This window comes from Lentinus tigrinus (genome assembly GCF_003813185.1).
Source record: "Lentinus tigrinus ALCF2SS1-7 unplaced genomic scaffold L226scaffold_4, whole genome shotgun sequence".
NCBI lineage: Eukaryota > Fungi > Basidiomycota > Agaricomycetes > Polyporales > Polyporaceae > Lentinus > Lentinus tigrinus.
The window spans coordinates 2,052,559-2,073,920 of record NW_027137913.1 but is presented as its reverse complement, the minus strand read 5'-3'; the positions used below and the strand labels follow the sequence as shown (position 1 = coordinate 2,073,920).

The following is a 21,362-nucleotide window of genomic DNA, read 5'->3' as shown; positions in this document are numbered from 1 at the left end:
TCTCGACCCAAGAGTAGCATCTGTCGGATGTACGTGTAATCCACAGTCATACATTGGGATAGGTCCGCACTATGCGGACGTGGTCGTAGAAACTATGAATTCAATTGGTTAAGCTTGAAGTATCCTATACTGGAGTATCGATCAACATCACCGTGCCAGACTCTCAGGGATAAGCAACTCACCGAATATCTATAATCTCCGAGCTCAAAAGCCCGCAAGCAAGGACTTGTGGTGTCCATCTTGCAGTAAGTAACTTGGGAGACAACATTGCGATTGGACGCGACTGGACGCGAGGCAGCCAAGCAATACAAGCGCCCGTAGATACTATTTTGTCGGAGTTCAAACAAGGATCCTGATTCCGAGCCGCAGGTTGTGGCGGAGCTACAATCTTCAACCACGCTCGAAACTTTGTCGCTTCTCCCCAAGCCGACAACCGTAAGACAACGTCAAGACACCGACCAACGACAATGGTGAGCAGATCTACGGCCCCGACGCGCGTCGTGGTGCACACGGAGCAGCGGAGGGTCCTGCAAATTCGAGAGAAATAGGATGGATGGTGCGTCTTATCCCCGGATGAAGCACACTCGCGTAGCCTGACATTCGTGTGGCCCCCAGCAGGACCTTCTCGCACTAGCAACAATTACTCTGCAGAGCTTCCTCTCACTGAGGACAGCGACGATGTACGAGTATGCTGGGCTTGCGTCTACTGTCTTTCTGGACGGTGAACGTGAGCGTTAGAGCTCCGAGTGCACAGCGACGGCGGTGGCTTAATATGCTGCATAGAGCCATGCTGACAGCCTCGTCTCAATGACCAGCCCAAGGCCACGAAAGGATCCGGCAAGAAGCCCGCCCCTGCCCCTTATGGCGCCAGCAAGGGCTCCTCGAAGGTTCAGAAGAACCCCCTCTTCGAGTCTCGTCCCAAGAACTTCGGTATCGGTATGTCCCATCGTTCAACGTGACCACTCTCGCTGTGTCACCGACGCGGGTGCCTATCCTTACAGGTCAGGACATCCAGCCCAAGAAGGACCTTACTCGCTTCGTCAAGTGGCCGGAATACGTCCGCCTTCAACGCCAGAAGGTTATCCTCAGCCAGCGCCTGAAGGTTCCCCCTGCCATCGCGCAGTTCTCCCACACTCTCGACAAGAACACTGCTACGCAGCTATTCAAGCTATTGAACAAGTACGTCTCGTCGGTGATCGGTGACTATGTCATATGCTGATCTTGCGCAGGTACCGCCCCGAGACGAAGCAAGAGAAGAAGGCTCGTCTTGATGCTACGGCCAAGGCGACTGCCGATGAGAAGGAGGCGCAGGTCAAAGTATGTCTGAGATTCTATCGTCGCGTATGAAGCGACTGACGATTTTGGTTTAGGACTCGAAGAAGCCCTTGTTCGTCAAGTACGGTCTCAACCACACCGTCGCTCTCATTGAGGCTAAGAAGGCGTCTCTTGTCGTCATCGCTCACGATGTCGACCCAATAGAACTCGTCGTCTTCCTTCCTGCCCTCTGTCGCAAGATGGGCGTTCCCTACGTGATCGTAAAGGGCAAGGCTCGTCTCGGCACGGTCGTCCACAAGAAGACCGCTGCTGTCCTTTGCCTCCAGGACGTCAAGAGCGAGGACCAGCGTGAGCTGGCTACTCTCGTTAGCGCGGCGAAGGCCAACTTGTACGTCTTGTTCTGACAGTACTACTTCTTCGCGAAGCTGATCTCGGCGCATTAGCACCGATAAATACGAGGAGCAGCGCCGCCAGTGGGGTGGAGGTGTCCGTGGCGCGAAGTCGACCCAGATGCTTCGCAAGCGCGCCAAGGCTGCTGGTCAGACCCTCTCCGTCGCGAACGCGTCCAAGCTCTGAGTGGCTCGTCGTTCTGTTCTCGTCAATGTCAGGCTGTTGTCGCCTCCCAGTCTCGTTCGACGTCGTCGCTGCATTGCCCTCACCTGTGACATATGCTTATGGTCCTTGGCGTGGATCCTTCCTTCCAGTGACTCATGTGCTCGCCGTCGTCATCACATTGTTGACTACCATCGTCGAAGTTGGATCGACGCAAGCCTTCGGCGTCAGTGTACTTGTATTCTCGCGCATTGTATTATATCCCGCACTTTTTTCCTGCGACGAGCTCGAGTGTCAGGCATCAACGTTCAACGTCCATATCAAGTGGTTGACCGACAGTCACAAGATTCTGTGCGACTGAGCGTCTAACTTGATCCCTCCTCCCGTCTCCCAGATCTTCGCCAGGTTATCCGCAAATACCCCATGCGTGCTCTAGCAGAAAGAGGACGCTTTCAGGACTTCAATCTAATAGTTCAAGCTTCCCATTTTACCGTTTATATAGCAGTGCGGTCCGACACGTCTCACACTGGTATCAGGAGCCGAGGGGCCACTAGTGACTATGGTTCGTCCTATCGTCGTGTCCCGGTGTCTCTACGATGTCGTCCTTACGCCGTCTCGCTTGCAGCAGACATCGCGGGGCTGAAATAAATCCATTTTGACATGCTTAGACAGACAGGCGTGGAAAACCCTTCGCTGGAGCTGCCACCCGCGCCTCGAGAGCGTGCTGCTCAAGGGAGAGCCGACGTGGGTGGTACGGACGTCACAGTACGAGTGGCGGCACAGGCTGCTGTTGCGGCGGAACTCTGTAGTCGGCGATTTAGACAACCGTCCATTGCGTACGGAACCGTAGTGCACCTTGGATTGTTGCGGTTGGAGATCCTTGGCTGGGTGTGCTTGTCGACCAATGTGGCAAAGTAGGAAGGGCTCGAGGCAGAGTGCGACGACACTCGAGTCAGACCCCTCTACACAGGGTGCTCTTCCCCGACAGCAAGATCGGAGAGCTGAAGGGCAGCATGACAACTCGGTCCACGTCAAGTTCACACTCGTGGTTTTCGGCGAGAATTGTTCCGCTGATCCCGCGCTGTTAGCAGTCCCGTACGTGTTGACCCCGTTGAGGTCCCGATTCTCGTACTAATGCTGTCTCTTGCTTGTATAAGCGGAAACACAGGAATGTCGAAGTCTACTGGTATCACAAGATGGTCTAGATCCTCTCGACGATTCAGAATGGTACTGGTAGTAGTACATCAAAGGATCCAGAACCACGCTCGCGCACGGGCGTGTTGAACGCCTCCTCCCTGTATTCGATGCGACGCTGTACGGCGTGTTGAACGCATATATGATACCTGTTGCAACTTTCACGAATGAGGCGTCTTCTGCCAGCTCGCGTAGTACTCCCTGGGATCTACAAGCGCGCATCAGCACGGCAAAACCCACCAACCAAGCCCGACAAACATACCATGGTAGTGCGCATTCGCGATCAGCGCAATGATGTCCTGGGGATCCACCGCGGGCGGTTCGTCGCCCATCTTCTCCGGCCCGTCGGTCGTGATCCGCCACGCACTCGCCGGATGGACGAAAGGATATTTCGCGACCTGGTTCTTGAACACCGGCGGAATGGTGGGGACCGGGTCGAGAGTGTTCACGATACGGAACGAGTACTTCCCGCCCCCGGGGATCTGGGTACGGCGGTTGAACTCGGTCGCGAAGGGCTCGAGGCAGACGCGTGGGGCCCCAAAGGCGTACATGTCGCCGAAGTTGAAGTTGGAGAAGGCGGACTCGGCCTGCCGGCGCAGGAACTCTCCGTAGGTGATTATGCAATACGCACCGCCGAGAGAGTTGCCCTGTTACAATCGAAGGTAGTAGGGCGTGAGGCGTGGTCAGTACGTCGGGCCTCGGAGCTGGATGCCCTTCGGTAACTGACCGTAAAGTGAAGCTGAGCGTTCGGATGCAAGGTGTATGCATGCGAGAGGGTCTCTAGCATAACGTCTGTGTGGTTATTAGAGGGCATGATGAGCCATCTGTTTCGCAAAAACCAATCAAACTGATACCGACTGAAGGGAATCTGAGGACCATGATCCTCAGTCGTGAACGTGCCGAACAATCCCTGATAGAATCCGGCGTGCATGCTTGCGCCCCACGCAACGCCGGGAATATAAGGCACGATAGGTGCCCAGGTGAGGTCTGTGATCTTCTCCGAATCGGTGCTAGTGCCCTGAACGATGCAATCACCGTTAGCAACCTTCGGCGTCGCGTATAAACGGGCGCACCTTGTACGCAATACCCATGTATGGTTTCTCGATGTTGTTGCTGATGAAGAGGCCGCAGAATGCACCCGAAAGAGATGGGGAGCCGTCCGGGCTCTGCGTGACGAAATCTAAGAGAGAGCCTCGTCAGCATAGTGTCATCCCGTACGACGTCAGGAGCGTCTCACCGCAGAGTTGAACGAAGGTGCAGTCCAAGAGCTGCGCCTATAGCAGTGTGAAGAGACGATTATCATGCCAGTCAGAAGATACGACGCACCACGATGTCGATCTCTTCCTGTGCTTTCTCCAGGTGGTCTGCGGCCTGCTCCAAGTTGCCTTTGCGAGCGATCTCGGCCGCCTTGACAACTTCATGATAGTGGCTACTGGGAGATCAATGAGAGGCTCAGTTGTATGAGTGAGTACGTACCGAAGACTGAGTGCGGCGCACTCCACTAGACTGACGAAGACAGCATCCCAGTTGGGCGAGTCCGGACCGGTGCTTGTGCATCCTGAGGCAGCGGTTGACTTTCAGCAAGAACCAAACCACAGTGAGGCGGGACTCACGAGAGTCCTGCGCTGCCTTGATGGCTCCCGGGTTGTCCTTCATACAGCGGGTTATGAATTGCAAGTCATCAGATGGTTTCTCCTTGCGAACGTCGCTTTCCGGCGGGAGCTGCAACTGAGCAAGCTGCTTGGCATGAGTCAGGTGAATGTTGCGCCGAGCAGCTAAAGGCAGCGGCATCCTGACAGTGGGTGAGAATGCAACGAGGCCGCGGCTTGGGCAGCATGGGAGACGACGCGTCTATATAGCCCTTCACCATGCCTGCCTCCATGAAACCAGCTGGTAACCGTGAAGTGGCGCTGGAACGGAAGTCACGTCCTATCAGTGACACTCAAGATGCCTGTATAACGTTAATAGCGGCGATAGTGATTGACTGAGAGGCGATGAATGGTACGCATAATGCATAGTGTCATGGGGGTTACCCACCGGGGAGAGTTCAACAGCGGAGGACGCTCGTGAGGTGTTTGGAGCGAAAGTGCGAGGCTCGAACGCCTGCATGTTTTGGAAGCAGGTGTAGGCGAAGTCAGCTGTCGTATACTGCCGCCGTATGTGATCAGCGTGTGGTATGTAGTACTCACCCGTCGACTCACTGTTGTCCACGAATAGTTCTGTAACATTGAGTGAGATGTGGAGCTTGCGTTTGATACAACGACCAAATGGATACACGAGACCATCCTGTAGCCTACCGCTCGGGAGCTCGGTGCTAGTCGCAGGAAGTGTTGTCACTTCCCTGGGCCGAGTCAACCTTCTCGTTGTCAGCGGAGCAAACGAGTAAAGAGTGTTCACGTACTGAGCAGGTTTTTCGGCGCCGTCGCACTCGGCTTGCTCAGCTAGAACGTGCCATTTGGTACAGGGAATTAGTCGCATAGGAGACATGTCGACTGTGAATTGATCATCGTCAGTTCTGACCGGCTCCGCAGGCCATTGACGCTTACTCGTGGTTCTCCATTCACAGCAGTTTGTATTGTTCTGCGGCGCCCACTCCCGCCCCAGGTTCAACTGGTAAACAGTAGGCCAGCGGAACATCGCACTAGCCCTGCCAGTGAGGTATCGCAATATAGTACGGGACTAAAGCAAGCGGTGGCAGCGGCGGCACAAGCGCCGTGAGGCCATGTTTGTCTCAGTTTGGTCGCCTTCCAGTTTGGCATCGCGGCCGAGCGTCTGGCGGGACTCAAGCCTGTCTCTTCCCCTCCGCTTGCTACCGACCTCCAAGCTCTTCGTGTAGGATTCACAGGAACTCCCGTACACGCTGGAGATGTTTGAGTGGAAACTAAAGACTCATTTGAGATGAACACCGGCAACAATATTGCCAGTGCCAGCGCAACTGGGAGTAGAGACTTACACATAGCATACATCCCGGCTCGCATTCAGTCGACGTCGGAATCAATCATGAACATCTGTGAGTCACCAGGAGCGATTCTGATGTGCTTACTCTGGTAACTGCTCACACTTGACCAACAGTCATGTTGCCTCCGTGCCGGGGGTCTAAACCGCCGTCTCGACGTCCCATCCTCCCATCCCCATGGGGGTTCCGGACGCTGATGCTCGAGTTACCTGCCTCTCAGATGACGGAAGCTGACGTGCCCCTGTTCTAATGCGCCTGCGCTACATTGTCGCAGACGCTTTCGGACGCGCTCTCCAAGTCTTCCCGCGCCGTTCTGGCTTTGTCGACGATCCTGCTCGATGTCAACCCTGCCGAGGTACAGAGCGCGACGTAGGGAGAGCTCGAGCATAAAGAGGTCAGAAACACCAGCTCTCTTCCTCAGGCTTTCACCTCCAACTCGCATTCACAGCATATCGCAGCTCACACAGCTCACACAGCTCACCATCGCTATGTCTTCCACCAACACTGTTGCTCTCAAGGGTGCGTTCATTTCCCATTCCACGAGCCAATAGCCTCACTCATGGTGATGTCTCCAGTTGCTCCCGGTAAGATCACCGTGTGTGCCACACTGATACGACTCCTTTAACCGCTGCTGCTCGTAGATGCCGTCCCGGTTGGGAAGTGGCTCGAGAGGCACCACGTCGTCTACGACGAGAAGCGCTCAGGCAAGACGTACCACGCCTTCGTCCAGGGAGGCTACCCCCTCGTCGGCCCCGACCCCAAGGCTTCGTACGATATCGAGGTCGACGTCCCCCTGGGCCCGGTCATTCTCCAGGTACCCCTTCACTCGGTCCACCGTTTGAGTGTCGCTGCTCACCATAATACCGCATAGTTGCGCGGCAGCATCAACACGTCCACGCTCGAGGCCGACATCGGCCTCTACGTCAAGGTGCCGTTCCTGCCCGCCATCAAGCTCGGCGAGCTCTCGGGCAACCTGCGCGACGGGATCACCATCAGCGTTGGTGTGGCCGGCATCCTCGAGGGCTCCGTCACCCTATACATCAGCGATGACAACTGGCTCCACATCAAGTTCACTCTCACCGTCTTCGGCGAGGACTACTCTGCTGACCTCCCGCTCTTCCCCATCCCGTGAGTGTCCGAGTCGCGTACTGCGGTCACATGTCTTGTGCTCGAGGGATTTTTCTGACTTCGTCGTCTTCCCTGTGTAGGTGGCTCTAAACATGGGCAGCAATGTAGTAGCGGCATCCTAGCCCTACAGGATGCGAACCGAGCTCCAGAATAGTCGTCTGATGATGTTCCAAGTACTTCGTAACAGAGATTCTCGTGACACAGACCTTCCCCGCATGTTCGATCGACTGCCGGACCGTGCAAGGCTATGTTGAGCTGAAAGACGAGCCCATCGACGAACACGACCTTGAGTCCTCGAGTTCGAGTCAAGGCGGTAAATGTCAAGTTCAACAAGTTGCCGTGCTCGGGTGGCGAGGCTGCTTGTCCACGTGCCTGCCCGCTTATCCAGCAGCGTCTAATTCGATGCCTCAGGCTCTCCGCCAGTCTCCGAGGACCGATGCGGCCTCTACAAACCCTCTCCGACCCAATTGCGACCACCTGTGCTTGAACACGGTTGCCTTGACGGTCTATTGGGATCCGTTTAACTCTCTGTATCGCTAAAAGAGGAACAGTAAGCTTCATCGACCGCCGTGACCAACAACCGCCACAACCCCCAATCAACGACTCAAGGGCAGGGCAGTGGGTCCATATATTTTTATTCTATACCTTCCATTGGTTGACCATGCCATTTTTGACTAGCATCCCGCTTGGCCTCGCGCTTGAGGACGCTGGAACTACGAATACTCGTCTCGCCAAAGGGGCCTAGCTACACTGCTAACTCGGACACGTAGGCTTTTGTTCATGTGCACCTCTCACTTTGAGCTGACTTCACACGTATTTTCCGACTCTACTTCTCGTCTGTCTACAATAAAGGCGCCACATCTGACTTCACAATCAATACGAGGCCTGCGAATTCGATGGACTCCTCAGCCTACAGTGCGTACTCTTTCTATCGTCTTATCCCGCCTAAACCTCTCCTACTCACGTTCGGTACGGTTCTGTTGGTAACACAACTCCCTCATTCTCTGATGGCATTTCTACGTCTATGTCAAACACCGAGAACAGACTCGACCCCCTGAAAACTGTCTTGTACGATCAACAAGATGTCCTGGTCAATCTACCGGGCCCCCGCTCTCCCGATGCGACTTCTGACGTTACCGTCGCGATGGCGAAAGACTGCGGAGACCAAACAAAATGTCATGAGAAGGCCATGCATCAACCGTTGGGTGATCCGCCGATATGAGCATGCGACGTTGCTGACTTTTTCTGATACATTCAGAAGTCTTTCAAGGATTCCGATGGAGTCACGATCGGATCCAACTCAGAACAAGTGGAGAAAAAGCCCTGGAACACGATCTCCGTGCGTGCAAATCTTTGTCTCCCCATTGCTCCCTCGTTGATTGTTCGCTCTTCCAGGGAACGCCGATGTTCATGGCAACAGAGATCCTCCAAGCTTCCTTAGACGAGATGACGATCACGCAGACCCTGGAGCATGATCTCGAGGCCCTGTGCTGGGTCATCGTACATGTCGTCTTCTTGCACGGTCTCCGTAACACTGGCAAAGGTTCCGAGGAATACCAGAGCCTGTGGAACGAATTTCGATTTTTGTTCTCCTCAGTTCATGGGTGTCGCTTACAAGGTACGTACTAGGCTCGTCTCATCTCGAGCCATGCTTGTGTCGAGCGACGTCCTCACAAATCGCAGGGTACAAACAGCCTGAGAGAGCTTAATACGGATCGCGATTGGGACCTCATAGCCCCTCTTCGTCCTGGTGTACTCTGGGGCTCCCTTGTCCATGAGGGCTTCTACGCGGGGCTGTTTGGCACGTTCAGTGCTACTGTCCGGGATGCTCATATTCCCTTCGGTACGCGCAAGCCCTCGACCCCGCCGCAGATCGCAAACACTGAAATCCATATGCAACAGATCTCATGCTCGGACAGCTCTCCGATGCGTACGACTCACGCACCAATGCGGTCCTCCACTTCACGGTCAGTATACACATGCACACTACTACTCGACCTCGCGATCGCATTCGCTCACACACGCATACCGTATCGTCCTCACCAGGGCCACTCTCTCGGCGGTGCTTACTGCACGCTGACGTACGGCGAGTTCCTCCGTCAACAAGCCGAACCCGCTTTCTCCGATTTCGATTTCGGTGACATGTACACCTACGGCAGCCCGCGCGTCTGCCTCGAGCCCTTCGCCACGTTAGTCAATAAGCACACCCAACCCGGCAGTGGCAAGTACCTCTTCCGCATCGTCAACCGCGAGGATCCGGTGTGCACGGTGCCCCCACGCACTGTCGGCCAGATCGCTGACTACCCGTTCATCCATGTCGGAGGCGCGTGGAAGCTCAGCGAGGATGGCCCGTACAAGATGAGCGACGAGCCGCCGCCGGTCGACCCGCAGTCGATCATCAACATCATCTGGAACGTGAAGAATCACCGTAAGTCCTTCTGTATGAATGCTCGAGTAGGTGGCTGACGGGTAGTCGACCTACAGAGACCAAGGACTACTACGCCAGCTGGCAACAGACCCCGCACTCCTGAATTGCAGTACGCTAGTCACGAGGCATGATGTTGTCATTGTGAAGGCGTCCGTGACCGAATCACTGCCGAATCCGAATTTCATGTACGGGTGTCTCATATACCGTCCCTCTATATGACCTAGTATTTTCCAGCCTATGACCCGAGAGCGTGCAGGAGCATCTGGACGCACCATTGTAAAGCTCCACACTTGGATCTCCGACGGCACTGGTGCGTCGCTCGCAGATTGCTCGTCAAGCCTCAACTACTCCACGTCACTCGAAGGGTCATGACGCGAGCCATAATAGCCCGGCGAGTCGTGCGCACCCAAGCCATAAAGCTGTTATCCGACGCTCACAGAATGATGCTGCTAAGTATAGATGATGGGACAACCATTTAAGTTCTACGGAGGCTACGCTGAGCTTGACATTCGTCTATATCGCTGACGGTCCCGTAGCGTGCGGATCAGAAAGACGCGAATGCAGGGCCCGGGTCCAAATGTTCTTGTAGTCGATGCGCCGGCAGGAACTCAAATGGTCAATCAATCGCATCTCCCCTGAAGCAGCTACAGGTCCGGAGTGCCCCGCGGGCGTGGTCATTGAGGAGAAGAGCTGAGTCGCGTTGTTGTAAGAGTGACAGTAGCGAATCCAGGACAACGCGAGCATCGTCGCGGGGTTCTTGGCCTTGTCCGGGGTGGGTAAGCAGTTTCGGGTTGTGATAAGAGGATCGAACATAGGTTAAAGCACAGCAGATAGCATCTCGGAAGTGGCTCGTGAGTACTCTCACCTCAACAGCGGGAGCAGTAGAAATGGGCCACGCCATCATACTCGTATACATATTACAGAGTACTTGATGTTCTACATGAAGGCGCCAGATCCGTAGTGCCGAACAACATGGAGCCAACGTTTATACATATCTTCGACGGGCAGAGGTTGCAGAGGTTGAGAACGTGGGTACCACTGATCGACATCCTTCGGAGGTTTCGTGCCAGTTGACTTGCTAGCCGGCAAGTGCGTGTGCAGATCGGCCAGAAACCTGAACGTCCCCGAAACAACGTTTGAGAGGCTCTTATCGGCGTCGACATGCTCCAGAAGGAAACCAATATGCTCTTCTTCTTCTTGGGGGTCGACCCTGAAGAGTAGCAAACGGTTCTTGACAAGTGTTTTGACGGTGGGTGCGCCAAACAATGCCTCGAACTCCGCCCGGAACCCTTTCTTCTGGTCCATCGCACCGGTATCCATGGCATGCTTGTAGATGCTATAGAGCAGCACGTACGCAAGCGACTCGGTGTCATGCTCCCATGTGTGAGTGGTGGTCTGATTGTCCTTCTGAGCCTCGAGAAGGGCACTCGCCATGAATATAGCAGTTCCCTGTGAGACAATATGGTCAGATCATTTCTCCGTTGTCTGAGCGGGTACACGCCACTCACAGTCATCTCAGGTCTCATCTCAGGTCCACATTCTGTCTGTGGAGTGAACGCCATACTGTCTCAGACACGAGCTAGTAGTGCCAGCAAGGAGGGTAGGACAGGCGTCTGAGTCCGATGCGCGCGGCGACACAGTCCGTAGCGCCAACCCGCGTCAGCACAGCGGACCCGGTGTTTGAAAAGCCGAGCATTAAACCTGTAGAAATGGGCCACGGCATCATACTCGTATACATATTACAGAGTACTCGATGTTCTACATATCGTCCTAGGCGCGAGATTGGAAGACCCGAATAACATCGTACCAACATTTATACATATCTTCAAAGGGCAGCGGTTGAGGTGGACGACGGGGGTACAACTTATCGACATCCCGGTTTGGACTTTTCCTGCCACTGAGCTCGCTAGCCTGCAAGTTCGTGTGCAGATCGGCCAGAAACCTGAACGTCCCCGAAACAACGCTTGAGAGGATCGTATCCGAGTCATCGGTGTTGATATACTCCAGAAGGAAGCGAATACCGTTTTCTTCTGCTTGGCGGAAGATGTTGAAACGTTCATTGACAAGTTCTTTGACGGTGGGTGCGCCAAAGAATGCCTGGAACTCCTCCTGGAACCCTTTCTTATCCATCGCGCTGGTATCCATGGCATGCTTGTAGATGCTATAGAGCAGCATGTACGCAAGCGACTCGATGTCATGCTCCCATGTGTGAGTGATAGTCTTATTGTCCTTCTGAGTCTGGAGGAGGGCAGTCGCCATGAATATAGCAGTTCCCTGTGAGACAACATGATCAGATCATTTCTCTGTGCTCTGAGGGGGCACCCGTCACTCACAGTCATCTCAGGTCCACGTTCTTTCTCTGGAGTAGACACCCAGGTCGCGGCGCCGCCCGGCGGTGAACTGGAATCTCGAAAGAGCCTACGTGAGGCTGATGCAGAGCAAGAGCTTTGACTGTCTCAGACACGAGCTAGTGCCAGGAAGGAGGGTAGGAGAGGCTTGAGGGGATTTGTCACGTTGCGCGACGACGGCTGCGGCGACGAAGTCCATAGCGCCCACCTGCTGTGAGGCGCCGTCAGCCACAGTGGAGTTTGAAGAGCAAAGCATTGGCACCTGGTGCCAGTGGGTCATTAACGCATGAACGTTAATAACCTCGATGTCGACCATGTCTTCCTCTGAGTCCCGACTCCCTCGTCCACCCCACCCCGACTTACTGTATTTGACTCGCACCCGAGGATAGAACTTGGCGATATCATGGTCCGAATCGCCTCCACATTGACTCTACCGGTCGAAGGCCACCGATCGTATTTCAAGCTTAACCGTGCACATCTCGCTCTGTCACATCAAGTCTAGAACTACAGCGTATGCATGAAGAGAAGCAGGACGTAACGAGTGCGGAGATTCAGCTCTGCTAGGTTCGTGGAATGTTTATATATAACATGACGATGTGAGTCCATCTAGTCCGAGTATTCACCCTCGCCTACTACATTGCCGCGCAACTCCCCAATACTCTACCACTGTCCCATCGATACCTGTCCCGCAGTCTCGTATCGCATGACGAGATGAGGATGTGACGACTCGGTTCGGCTTCCAGGAAGTTGACGTCCAGGGATCCGGAATCGTTCACAAGCACTCAGCCCCATAGACTTGCGAAACGCGCACCTGAGCTCCGATCTGAGAACGCAAAGCGTGCTGAGGAGCTCCGGCCCAAGGACACGAAACCGCGGTCGTCAACGGGGACTACGTCCACAAGGAGCGGCACATACACTCCACGCGCTCGAGGGCTTCTTCCCGTACGTAGTGTACTCGGAGGACGTGGTCACCCAGAATACCGCGGTCGCCTTCGCCATCTTTTCTGCGTTGGTCCCGCTCGTAGACATTGCACCTGGCGATCCCGTCGCGATCCTTCTCGAGCACGCAGACGATGTCGCGATCGCGCAGGATAGTGTACGGCAGCCGTACACTATCCTGCGCTATCTGGGGCCATGCGACCTTCATTCCGAAGCCTGAAGAGGGTTGCAACTAGTGTCAGCACTCTCCGAGATAACCGCTATAGCAACGGACTCACCGACGGCACTCCTGTTGAGCGCTTTAAGTATGGAAGGACATCGCGAAGGCGTCGGATGTAGAATCGTCCGTCGTCTCCGGTCGAACACAAGGTGTCTCCGTCGGCAGAGAAGACGAGATGAATAACGCGGGCAGTGTGCTCCGTGAACGTCGCAAGACAGGTTCCATCGGATACGTCCCATAGGCGCACAGTCCCGTCATCGTAGGCCAATGCAAGAAGTCGACTGTCAGGGAAGAAGGCGGCGACATGGAAATGGTTGATGTGCGCCTCCAGGGATAGGACTGGCCGACCGGTATCCGGATCCCAGAGATGGGCTGGTGCGTCGAATGACCTCGACAGGACGGTACCGGTTTGTGTATTACAGAGGCAGCATCCTGTAGGTTGGAAGGCATGCATTGCGGTCACGGCGATATGCAGTATGCATACTCAGGGTCACTCTCTTGGTGGCGCTTACTGCACGCTGACGTACGGCGAGTTCTATCCGTCAACAAGCTGAACCCGCTTTCTCCGATTTCAATTTTGGAGACATGTACACCCACAGCTGCCCTCGCGTCTGCCTCGAGCCCTTCGCCACGTTAGTCAACGATCACACCCAGCCAGGCGGTGGCAAGTATCTCTTCTGCATCGTCAACCGCGAAGATCCGGTGTGCACGGTGCCCCCACGCACGGTCGACCAGATCGCCGACTACCCATTCGTCCATGTCGGAGGCGCGTGGAAGCTCACGGAGGATGGCCCGTACAAGATGAATGACGAGCCGCCGCCGGTCGACCCGCAGTCGATCATCAACATCATCTGGAACGTGAAGAATCACCGTAAGTCCTTCTGTATGAATGCTCGAGTAGGTGGCTGACGGGTAGTCGACGTTGACGATCCACAGAGACCAAGGACTACTACGCTAGCTGGCAACAGACCCCGCACTCCTGAATTGCAGTAAGCTGGTCACAACTCGGAGGCATGATGTTATTACGAACTTGCTGAGTCGTACAGGCGTAACCTCGGACGACGCCCGCCGTGGTTCTTGGCTTTCGCCGGGGCGGATCTGCATGCAGTCTCGAATTCGGACGAGATGCTCAAGCGTTTATTTAGGCGCAACATATAGCATCTCTGGAAGAAGTAGTTGATTCGGAATGCTGATTATATTCGTTACAACAGCGGGAGTGATCACACAATAGTGAAAATAGCATGACGATGTGTGCCTCGTATACAGACTACCCAATGTTATTCGCCTTCCACCATGTCGTCGGAGAGTCCTGTCCCCCGAACGCGCGGTACTCGACGTACCGGAGACCGCCGCGCCAATGTGAGAACTCCTGTTCAAAGTCTATAGTAGAATTATCAGGTGGTACGAAGAAGTCAGCAACTTCAACCTCGAAGTTGTCGACCTTCAGCTGTGACTGCAGCTTGTTTAGGAACCTGAATGTCATCACGATAATCTCGAAGAGATCCTTATCGTTCTGGGCATAGGCCAAGAGCAAGGGAATGCTCCTGTCCGCAGATACGCGGAAGATGCTTGAACGATTATCGAGTATTCCCCTGACAGTGGCTGGAGCGAAAAACGTCCCGAACTCATCCAGGAATTCTTTGTTCATCGCCTCATTCTCCATGGCGTGCTTGTAGATGCTATAGAGCAGCACGTACGCAAGCGACTCGATGTCGTGCTCCCATGTGTGAGTGATGGTCTTATTGTCCTTCTGAGCCTGGAGGCGGGCACTCGCCATGAATACAGCAGTTCCCTGTGAGACAAAATGATCAGATCATTTCTGAGCGGGCACCTGTCACTCACAGTCATCTCAGGTCCACGTTCTTCCTCCCCGGGAGGGGACACCATTCTTCACGAGCACTGACACCAGCGTGCTGAATAAAATCAGATAAAGGCCGTCGAGTCATCGGCTTAGATGCTCAAGCTCACCTATTTATCACCAGGACAACACTATGGAAGTCGACGATCTCTTAGAGGGATGGCGAAGTCCTTGTGTGAGTCGAGAGCGGATCAAGGGGCGCTTGTCAGGAATCAAGTCACCACGCCGGCGTCACCACTCGGCAGTTTCGCAACTTGCCAACACTTTTGTGTGGTCCCGATGCCTCGAGATGTGAACACACTCTGCACCGCAAAATATCTCTATTTCTGTGCAGTGTGGCTCGTCTCCGAGGCACTCCAATCACCCGGCGGCGACTCGCCATCACTGCTGCCTTCACGTTCGACACGTCACGGTCATCATTGCACCTTTGGAGTTGGGATTGAGCCGCTGCGGGATAGAGGCTCACATCGTGTCCGGCGACATATTCTACACGATTTACTCGATCCTCGTCCTCCCCGCCTTGCAGTTGTACAACTGTGAAGCTGCCATTCCGGGTACTTCCGCGTGTCGACGCTCCAGGTCCGTGCAGGTCGGTGCCTTCCAGATGACAAGGATCGGCGATGAACCTGTGGCGCAGTACATACGTCTTTCAACCCTGAGCAATAATGTGAGTGTTACTGAACAGAGCACACAGTGCGCTGCACGAGCCGTGCTCGAGAAGGACCGCGACGGGGCCGTCAGGTGCTCGTACACGGTGAAGTCTACGAGCGGACCTACCAAAAGCGAGGTGGCAAAGACGGTTGTGTTCTGGGTAACCCTGGTTCCCATACGGGCACATCAGCTTCAAACACACCCTGTACGACAACAAGCCCTCAAGCCCGGTCCATGGAGTGTATATGAACTGTGCTCGAAATGGAATGAATCGATCCGTGGTCAGCAATTCGGAGTGATACTTGTACATTGAAGGACCGGCACTGCACTCGCATACGGGCGTGTTGAACGCCTTCACTGTAGCTGCAATGCGACATTGCACGGCGTGTTGAACGCTCTACGACACGTGTTCCATCTTTCACGAGTGAGGCGTCTTCTGCCAGCTTGCGTAGTACTCCTTGGGATCTAGATACGCGCATCAGCATCGCAAGACGTACCGAACAAGCATGAGACACATACCATGGAAGTGGGCATTCGCAAGTAGGTCAGTGACGCTCTGGGGATCCACCGGGGGTGGTTCATCGTTCATCTTCTCCGGCCCACCAGTCGTGATCTTCCACGCGCTCGCCGGATGGACGAACGGGAATTCCAAGACTTGGTCCTTGAACGCCGGGGGGATGGTAGTGACCGGGTCGAGCTCGTTCACGATGCGGAACGAGTACTTCCCGCCCCCGGGAATCTGGGTATGCCTGTTGAACTCGGTCGCGAAGGGCTCTAGGCAGACACGCGGGGCCCCAAAAGCGTGCATATCGCCGAACTTGAAGTTGGCGAGAGCGAGTTCGGCCTGGCGACGCAGGAACTCGCCGTATGTGATAATACAGTATGCACCGCCGAGGGAGTGGCCCTGGAAACGAAGGTACAGGGCGTAAGGCATGGTTCGAAATCTCTGAGCTGAAGACCATACCGTGAAGTGCAGCTGAGCGCTGGGACGCGAGGCGTATGCACTGGAAAGAGTCTCCAACATGAGATCTGCAGGTATACGGGGTAATGCTCAGCTGAGCTATGTGTTCCATACGGCGAGATAACACCGATACCGACCAAACGGAACCTGAGGACCGTAAACCTCAGTTGTGAACGTGCCGAACAATCCTTGGTAGAAGCCGGCGTGCATGAGGGCGCCCCACGCAACACCCGGACGATACGGCATAATAGGTGCCCATACGAGGTCTGTGATTCCCTCCGGATTGGTACTGGTTCCCTGGCCGACGAGTTCGCTTTCAGCGACGGCAGGCTGCAGCCGCATGACACCTAACTGGCCGCACCTTGTATGCAATACCCATGTACGGTCTCTCGGTGCTGTTGCTGATGAAGACGCCGCAGAATGCACCCGAAAGCGACGGGGAACCGTCCGGGCTCTGCGTGACAAAATCTGAAAGAGATCCTCGTTATGATCAGTTCTCACATAAGATCGAGGTCGAGGAAGAGCCTGACCGCAGAGCTGGAGGAAGGTGCAATTCAAGAGCGCCGCCTATAGTAGCAACGTGAGTACGATTTGCTGATATGCAAGCCAAGAGAGGTTACTCACCACCGTGTCGATCTCTTCCTGCGCTTTCTTGAGGTGGTCTGCCGCCTGCTCCAGGTTGCCATCGCGAGCGGCTTTGGCAGCCTTGACGACCTCAGGATACTGGCTATGGGCAGATCAGTAGGAGCATCGCCTTCGGTTCACGGAAAACATACCGGAGATACATGGCGGTACTCTCCACTAGGCTGATGAAGACCGCATCCCAGTTGGGCGTGTCTGGACCGGTGCTTGTGCATCCTAAAGCAGCGGTCAACAGTCAGACTGAACATGAGCATTCAGCCATACTCACGAGAGTCCTGCGCTGCCTTGATGGCCCCGGGGTTGTCCGTGATCCATTTGGTGATGGTCTGCAAGAGCTCGGAGGACGGTTCCTCTCTGCGAATATCGTGTTCCGTCGGGAGCTGTAGCTGAGCGAGCTGCTTTGCATGAGACAGGTGGATATTACGCTTGAGGACGGTCAGATTTGCCATGATGAATCACGGACTGAAGGGTGCTTCGGATGGAAGCCTGTAGAGGGGACGCCTGGTATATAAAACTTCACCGTCGCTCTTTGTTTGGTCGTGGAACCCTAGAGTAACGCTGATACAGAAGGTGCGTCCTACTAGTGACAGGTAGAACGTAGAACGACTTGGCTCAGTTCATGGCGGCGATAAAGATACTCTGAAAGGCAATGTGCCGTAAGTGAGATGCATAGACTGAGCCTTCGCGCCTCACCATGAGATCATGCCGGGACGCGCATCATGCGCCATGCCAGAGAAAGTTGATATTCGGGCGTTGATTTCGTGTAACACAGACGTCCCGTGCCCAGGAAGAGTGTATAGCAGCAAGAGTAGATACCAGAGACTGGGGCTTGAGGCTATCAAGCCTCAGAATAGTCACGGTAGTGGAATGACTCTCGGCGTCAAGTCTGCGTTATGAAGGCGCTTCCCTTCCCGGCAGATCCCGGAACAGATGGCTCGGGCGGATAACCTCGTGCCAGCGGTCTACTGCCGCTCTTCCCTGCGTTCCCACCAACTTCAGCACTGTTCTCCTCTGCGCTGCGCTTGCGTCAATAAAGTGCTCCGACCTTCTCCACCGCATGCGCCCGGGTCTCGCCAGCTGAAACGGTGCTGACCTCGTTGCAGGTGTGTATCCCGTTCGACGACCTTGCGAACCTCGGATTGTGACTTGCTCAACAACACTAAGACCTGCTCTACATCATACCAGCTCTTAGGACACAGGCCCTAACAATGCATACGTCAGGTGGACCGTCGAGTACAGTAGAGCGCGCCAAGGTGGCACGGTGACGTCGCATCGCGTCTACTATATGTGAATGTTCCATGCTACCTCGTAAGCCTGTGCTTCTCCGTCACCTGTATTCATCCAGCTGACTACTGAACTGACACGTTGTGTAATTCCGCACACTGATCCTCGATTGCCCTGCGTTCAAGTTGACACAGTGGACGGTGAATCGGAACATGCACAGTCACCGGCGCCTGCAAAGAACCTGGGTACGAAACTCTGGAAATAGAGCGCGTTGCGCAGCACAAAAGAGCACAGAGTACGCCTCATCGCTCTAACGATCCCACATAACGGCCCCACCTTCGACTCGTGCATCATAACGCATCTTATATAGTTTGAACATGTCTTCCGCAGGTGCTATCAGTAAAGGTGCGTTTTCTCCTTAAGATCTACCGAGACGATGTTCCGCTCACTCACAATGATACTCTCAACAATTCATGATACTGGCTCCAACTCTTCATCTTGTCCCCCGGGCATGTGCTGACAGCCACCGAAGTCTTGGATACTCCGCTGGAGAAATGGCTAGAAGGGCACCATATCCCAATCACCGACAAGCGCGAGGGGAAGAAGTACCATGCCTTCGTCTTCGGAGGATTCCCTGTCGGTCGTAGACGCGATGAAGGCATTTATGACGCCCTCATCCAAGTTCCCGTGTTCATCGTCGTTCTCAAGGTAAGGTACTCTCCCGGATGCCTTACTACGTCCCTGAGGGCTCATTTATTAACCTGTGGCGTTCCAACGACGTAGTTCCGCACCTCCATTGATACAAGCACGCTCGACGCCGACGTCGGGCTCTCCATCGGGGTACCGCTCTTCGGCGACGTCGAGATTGGGGAAAAGCAAGGCAACATGCGCGATGGGATTATCTTTTCTCTCGACGTCCCCCTCGTTGCCTCAGGATCGGTCACAATCTTTATCAACTCTGATGACTGGTTCCACGTCAAGCTCTCCCTCAACGTCGTCGGACAGGACTTCGATGCTGATCTCGCGCTCTTCCCCATTCCGTAAGTGCCGCATCGTTGCGACAGGGTATTGACTGTCATACTGACGCTTTCCCTGTTCTTGTAGGTGGTAGACGCTCAGCATCGCAGGAAGCAAACGACGTACAGAGTAGCGTTTTGTCGATGTTCGCAGGTGTTCCATAATCGAATTTCTTGGTCTGACACACAGTCGTCCGGTCCTTTCATACATAGATGCTCGATCGGTATACTCGTACAACAGAGGACCTGAACACAAAATCAATCGCTACATATACAGCCTCTGAGTGAATACGCCTTCACTCTGACACGCCTTGAAAGTGAAGCGTCATTTGCCAGCCCGCATAGTACTTGGTGGGGTCTATAGCAACAAGTCCGTCAACGTCACACTGTCTTCAAGCCCAACGAAGTTCGAACATACCATGATAATGCCCATTCGTCCCAGCCTGACCAAGCTCCGGGTCCACCGGCGGCGGCTCGTCGTCCATCTTCACCGGCCCCTCCGTCGTGATCCGCCACGCGCGCCCCGGAATGACGACCTCTCCTACCACGTCGAGGGGCTCGTTATCCTCGTGAGCGAGGACGTTCCCCACAAGCCATACTCGACTTCACCACCGATTTCAGATAGTGTTGCTGACCTTGAGCTACCGGAAATGTCGCTCGCATGGAGAAGAATAAGGTCTGATGCACATTCGAGGCTGCATAGTCTACAATATATATCGTGCCGTGCTCTCTGGATCTGGATACTACTCTGGCAAGACAGTCGTGGTTCATCCTACACTTCACATGCCTACTGCGTCTGGCGGATAGCCAATGCATGGTTGAACTGCGACAAGTCTCCTGGGGTCACGATGGGGAAGAAGACGTGCCTCAAGCTGTGCTTCTGACGTTGCGTGGGATTCGTGAAGCATTGAGCGCAGAGGTCAAAGTCTGGTCAACACGGGTCAGAGTACGGAACTTCTCCCCACCACGATTATGGGACCCACCGGCGCAGTCAAAGCATTTGTAGCGGACTCCGTTTACCGGCGAGCGAGTGCACATATCGCAGGTGATACCAACATGGGACGGTCCGTATGGGGAGTTCGCAAACATAGTGCTCGCTACTGCGCGATAGGCGGTTCGCATGGTTTCATACTTGGGTCTGCCGAACATCGAATAGATGGGGAAGAACGGATGCGTGACGTCGTGCGCCTCTCGCTTCAACCAGCTTGCAATACAGGTCTCGCAGAAATCGAAATCTGACGTTAAGGTGAGTCCCCAACATTCACCCAAATCCGAAGGACATTGGACGTACCGTCGCAGACAAGGCACCGGTGCCAGGTGCCTTCGATATCCTTCTTCCCACACCCGTCACAGTTGATTCCTTGATGAATGAGTCGTCCCGGCGTCACCGAAGGGGCGCTCTTGACGAGGTTGTAGTCGGCCAAGTTGTCCGGGTGGTGGATTGGGAAGAAATGGTGAGAGCGGTCGTGGGCATCCCATGCCCTAGGAGCTGCCATACAGGATTCGCATCGGTCGTACGCTGAAAGACTCACTGTTGGTAAATCCAATGGGTGACGCACTGCGTGAAGATTGGTACTCACAGATGCACTGGAGGCATTTGTAGCGAACGCCCTTGATGTTCAGCTTTCCGCAGAAGCCGCATGGTACACCTATGTGCGTCGCGATTTGCTGCTGGGACTGATGCTGCTGCTGAAGAGACGGAGGGGAGAGAAATCCCTGCGTAAAGAGTGATGGCTGCGCCGGCCTCGCCGTCGTGCTACCGAAGAGGCTCGTCCCTGACACAAACGGTCCTTGGGCAGATGACCCAAAACTTGAACTTGAGCTCTGCTGATTCTCGGCGTCCATTGCAGATTCTTGCGGTGCTTGTATGGACGTTGGAGGTCTAGATAAAGGCTCAGTGGAGGTCGAAAGCTGGATCTGAAGGCGGTATGATCCAGATCGCTCAAATCATGACGCTCAGGCTGCGATCT

General features: G+C 54.7%; 12 protein-coding genes across 12 annotated transcripts; 5 read left to right on the top strand and 7 right to left on the bottom strand.

Annotated features, from left to right (window-relative positions):
• The first annotated feature begins 432 nt into the window (after positions 1 to 432).
• L226DRAFT_531387 (60S ribosomal protein eL8) lies at positions 433 to 2,097 on the top strand. Its single transcript, XM_067680072.1, has 6 exons — positions 433 to 470; positions 816 to 936; positions 1,002 to 1,179; positions 1,230 to 1,317; positions 1,371 to 1,663; positions 1,719 to 2,097. Exons 1-6 carry the CDS (start codon positions 468 to 470, stop codon positions 1,849 to 1,851), a joined length of 816 nt encoding a protein of 271 aa, XP_067540199.1. The 5' UTR covers positions 433 to 467; the 3' UTR covers positions 1,852 to 2,097.
• Positions 2,098 to 2,963: 866 nt separating this feature from the next.
• Positions 2,964 to 4,876, bottom strand: L226DRAFT_254990 (alpha/beta-hydrolase). Its single transcript, XM_067673302.1, has 10 exons — positions 4,819 to 4,876; positions 4,635 to 4,758; positions 4,498 to 4,579; positions 4,348 to 4,450; positions 4,259 to 4,295; positions 4,095 to 4,201; positions 3,880 to 4,039; positions 3,749 to 3,813; positions 3,284 to 3,668; positions 2,964 to 3,229 (listed from the first exon to the last, which is right to left on the bottom strand). Exons 2-10 carry the CDS (start codon positions 4,675 to 4,677, stop codon positions 3,183 to 3,185), a joined length of 1,029 nt encoding a protein of 342 aa, XP_067540198.1. The 5' UTR covers positions 4,678 to 4,758; positions 4,819 to 4,876; the 3' UTR covers positions 2,964 to 3,182.
• On the bottom strand, positions 4,877 to 5,711 carry L226DRAFT_254989 (uncharacterized protein). The gene is made up of 5 exons (XM_067673301.1): positions 5,568 to 5,711; positions 5,423 to 5,513; positions 5,211 to 5,362; positions 5,059 to 5,124; positions 4,877 to 5,005 (listed from the first exon to the last, which is right to left on the bottom strand). Exons 1-4 carry the CDS (start codon positions 5,656 to 5,658, stop codon positions 5,069 to 5,071), a joined length of 390 nt encoding a protein of 129 aa, XP_067540197.1. The 5' UTR covers positions 5,659 to 5,711; the 3' UTR covers positions 4,877 to 5,005; positions 5,059 to 5,068.
• Positions 5,712 to 6,465: 754 nt separating this feature from the next.
• On the top strand, positions 6,466 to 7,109 carry L226DRAFT_520488 (uncharacterized protein; the record flags this gene model as incomplete). Its single annotated transcript, XM_067678643.1, has 3 exons — positions 6,466 to 6,496; positions 6,619 to 6,791; positions 6,849 to 7,109. 3 exons carry the CDS (start codon positions 6,466 to 6,468, stop codon positions 7,107 to 7,109), a joined length of 465 nt encoding a protein of 154 aa, XP_067540196.1.
• A 1,175-nt stretch (positions 7,110 to 8,284) lies between these two features.
• Positions 8,285 to 9,769, top strand: L226DRAFT_531384 (alpha/beta-hydrolase). The gene is made up of 7 exons (XM_067680071.1): positions 8,285 to 8,309; positions 8,364 to 8,444; positions 8,501 to 8,723; positions 8,789 to 8,948; positions 9,008 to 9,072; positions 9,152 to 9,533; positions 9,590 to 9,769. Exons 3-7 carry the CDS (start codon positions 8,610 to 8,612, stop codon positions 9,634 to 9,636), a joined length of 768 nt encoding a protein of 255 aa, XP_067540195.1. The 5' UTR covers positions 8,285 to 8,309; positions 8,364 to 8,444; positions 8,501 to 8,609; the 3' UTR covers positions 9,637 to 9,769.
• Positions 9,770 to 10,469: 700 nt separating this feature from the next.
• On the bottom strand, positions 10,470 to 11,095 carry L226DRAFT_610024 (uncharacterized protein; the record flags this gene model as incomplete). Its single annotated transcript, XM_067686115.1, has 2 exons — positions 10,470 to 10,982; positions 11,042 to 11,095. The coding sequence occupies 2 exons, from the start codon at positions 11,093 to 11,095 to the stop codon at positions 10,470 to 10,472; spliced, it is 567 nt and encodes a 188-aa protein (XP_067540194.1).
• A 148-nt stretch (positions 11,096 to 11,243) lies between these two features.
• Positions 11,244 to 12,055, bottom strand: L226DRAFT_531383 (uncharacterized protein). Its single transcript, XM_067680070.1, has 2 exons — positions 11,867 to 12,055; positions 11,244 to 11,807 (listed from the first exon to the last, which is right to left on the bottom strand). The coding sequence occupies exons 1-2, from the start codon at positions 11,870 to 11,872 to the stop codon at positions 11,304 to 11,306; spliced, it is 510 nt and encodes a 169-aa protein (XP_067540193.1). The 5' UTR covers positions 11,873 to 12,055; the 3' UTR covers positions 11,244 to 11,303.
• A 1,447-nt stretch (positions 12,056 to 13,502) lies between these two features.
• L226DRAFT_610022 (uncharacterized protein) lies at positions 13,503 to 14,023 on the top strand (the record flags this gene model as incomplete). Its single annotated transcript, XM_067686114.1, has 2 exons — positions 13,503 to 13,911; positions 13,977 to 14,023. The coding sequence occupies exons 1-2, from the start codon at positions 13,626 to 13,628 to the stop codon at positions 14,021 to 14,023; spliced, it is 333 nt and encodes a 110-aa protein (XP_067540192.1). The 5' UTR covers positions 13,503 to 13,625.
• Positions 14,024 to 14,294: 271 nt separating this feature from the next.
• Positions 14,295 to 14,930, bottom strand: L226DRAFT_558112 (uncharacterized protein; the record flags this gene model as incomplete). The annotated part of the gene is made up of 2 exons (XM_067683222.1): positions 14,295 to 14,832; positions 14,883 to 14,930. The coding sequence occupies 2 exons, from the start codon at positions 14,925 to 14,927 to the stop codon at positions 14,308 to 14,310; spliced, it is 570 nt and encodes a 189-aa protein (XP_067540191.1). The 3' UTR covers positions 14,295 to 14,307.
• A 1,037-nt stretch (positions 14,931 to 15,967) lies between these two features.
• Positions 15,968 to 17,601, bottom strand: L226DRAFT_567704 (alpha/beta-hydrolase; the record flags this gene model as incomplete). Its single annotated transcript, XM_067684064.1, has 9 exons — positions 15,968 to 16,014; positions 16,069 to 16,453; positions 16,514 to 16,578; positions 16,648 to 16,807; positions 16,872 to 16,978; positions 17,041 to 17,077; positions 17,135 to 17,237; positions 17,287 to 17,368; positions 17,421 to 17,601. 9 exons carry the CDS (start codon positions 17,599 to 17,601, stop codon positions 15,968 to 15,970), a joined length of 1,167 nt encoding a protein of 388 aa, XP_067540190.1.
• Positions 17,602 to 18,590: 989 nt separating this feature from the next.
• L226DRAFT_254870 (uncharacterized protein) lies at positions 18,591 to 19,593 on the top strand. The gene is made up of 4 exons (XM_067673300.1): positions 18,591 to 18,781; positions 18,900 to 19,084; positions 19,160 to 19,416; positions 19,481 to 19,593. The coding sequence occupies exons 1-4, from the start codon at positions 18,754 to 18,756 to the stop codon at positions 19,485 to 19,487; spliced, it is 477 nt and encodes a 158-aa protein (XP_067540189.1). The 5' UTR covers positions 18,591 to 18,753; the 3' UTR covers positions 19,488 to 19,593.
• Positions 19,594 to 20,138: 545 nt separating this feature from the next.
• L226DRAFT_531379 (uncharacterized protein) lies at positions 20,139 to 21,237 on the bottom strand (the record flags this gene model as incomplete). The annotated part of the gene is made up of 4 exons (XM_067680069.1): positions 20,139 to 20,319; positions 20,376 to 20,627; positions 20,684 to 20,911; positions 20,973 to 21,237. The coding sequence occupies 4 exons, from the start codon at positions 21,235 to 21,237 to the stop codon at positions 20,180 to 20,182; spliced, it is 885 nt and encodes a 294-aa protein (XP_067540188.1). The 3' UTR covers positions 20,139 to 20,179.
• Positions 21,238 to 21,362: the final 125 nt, after the last annotated feature.

Excerpts from the sequence above, each read along its gene's own strand:
- L226DRAFT_531387 (XM_067680072.1), top strand. Across the intron at positions 937-1,001 it reads TCCCAAGAACTTCGGTATCG|GTCAGGACATCCAGCCCAAG; the intron begins GTATGTCCCATC and ends CTATCCTTACAG. Across the intron at positions 1,180-1,229 it reads CTATTCAAGCTATTGAACAA|GTACCGCCCCGAGACGAAGC; the intron begins GTACGTCTCGTC and ends GATCTTGCGCAG.
- L226DRAFT_254990 (XM_067673302.1), bottom strand. The coding sequence starts at position 4,677 with ATGAAGGACAACCCGGGAGCCATCAAGGCAGCGCAGGACTCTC. Across the intron at positions 4,040-4,094 it reads ACATGGGTATTGCGTACAAG|GGCACTAGCACCGATTCGGA; the intron begins GTGCGCCCGTTT and ends TGCATCGTTCAG. Across the intron at positions 3,230-3,283 it reads CGCGAATGCGCACTACCATG|ATCCCAGGGAGTACTACGCG; the intron begins GTATGTTTGTCG and ends GCGCGCTTGTAG.
- L226DRAFT_254989 (XM_067673301.1), bottom strand. The coding sequence starts at position 5,658 with ATGTTCCGCTGGCCTACTGTTTACCAGTTGAACCTGGGGCGGGAGTGG. Across the intron at positions 5,514-5,567 it reads CTGTGAATGGAGAACCACGA|TCGACATGTCTCCTATGCGA; the intron begins GTAAGCGTCAAT and ends ATCAATTCACAG. Across the intron at positions 5,125-5,210 it reads GGACAACAGTGAGTCGACGG|GCGTTCGAGCCTCGCACTTT; the intron begins GTGAGTACTACA and ends CAAAACATGCAG.
- L226DRAFT_531384 (XM_067680071.1), top strand. The coding sequence starts at position 8,610 with ATGTCGTCTTCTTGCACGGTCTCCGTAACACTGGCAAAGGTTCCGAGG. Across the intron at positions 8,949-9,007 it reads GGATGCTCATATTCCCTTCG|ATCTCATGCTCGGACAGCTC; the intron begins GTACGCGCAAGC and ends CATATGCAACAG. Across the intron at positions 9,073-9,151 it reads ATGCGGTCCTCCACTTCACG|GGCCACTCTCTCGGCGGTGC; the intron begins GTCAGTATACAC and ends CGTCCTCACCAG.
- L226DRAFT_254870 (XM_067673300.1), top strand. The coding sequence starts at position 18,754 with ATGTCTTCCGCAGGTGCTATCAGTAAAG. Across the intron at positions 18,782-18,899 it reads CGCAGGTGCTATCAGTAAAG|CCACCGAAGTCTTGGATACT; the intron begins GTGCGTTTTCTC and ends ATGTGCTGACAG. Across the intron at positions 19,085-19,159 it reads TGTTCATCGTCGTTCTCAAG|TTCCGCACCTCCATTGATAC; the intron begins GTAAGGTACTCT and ends CCAACGACGTAG.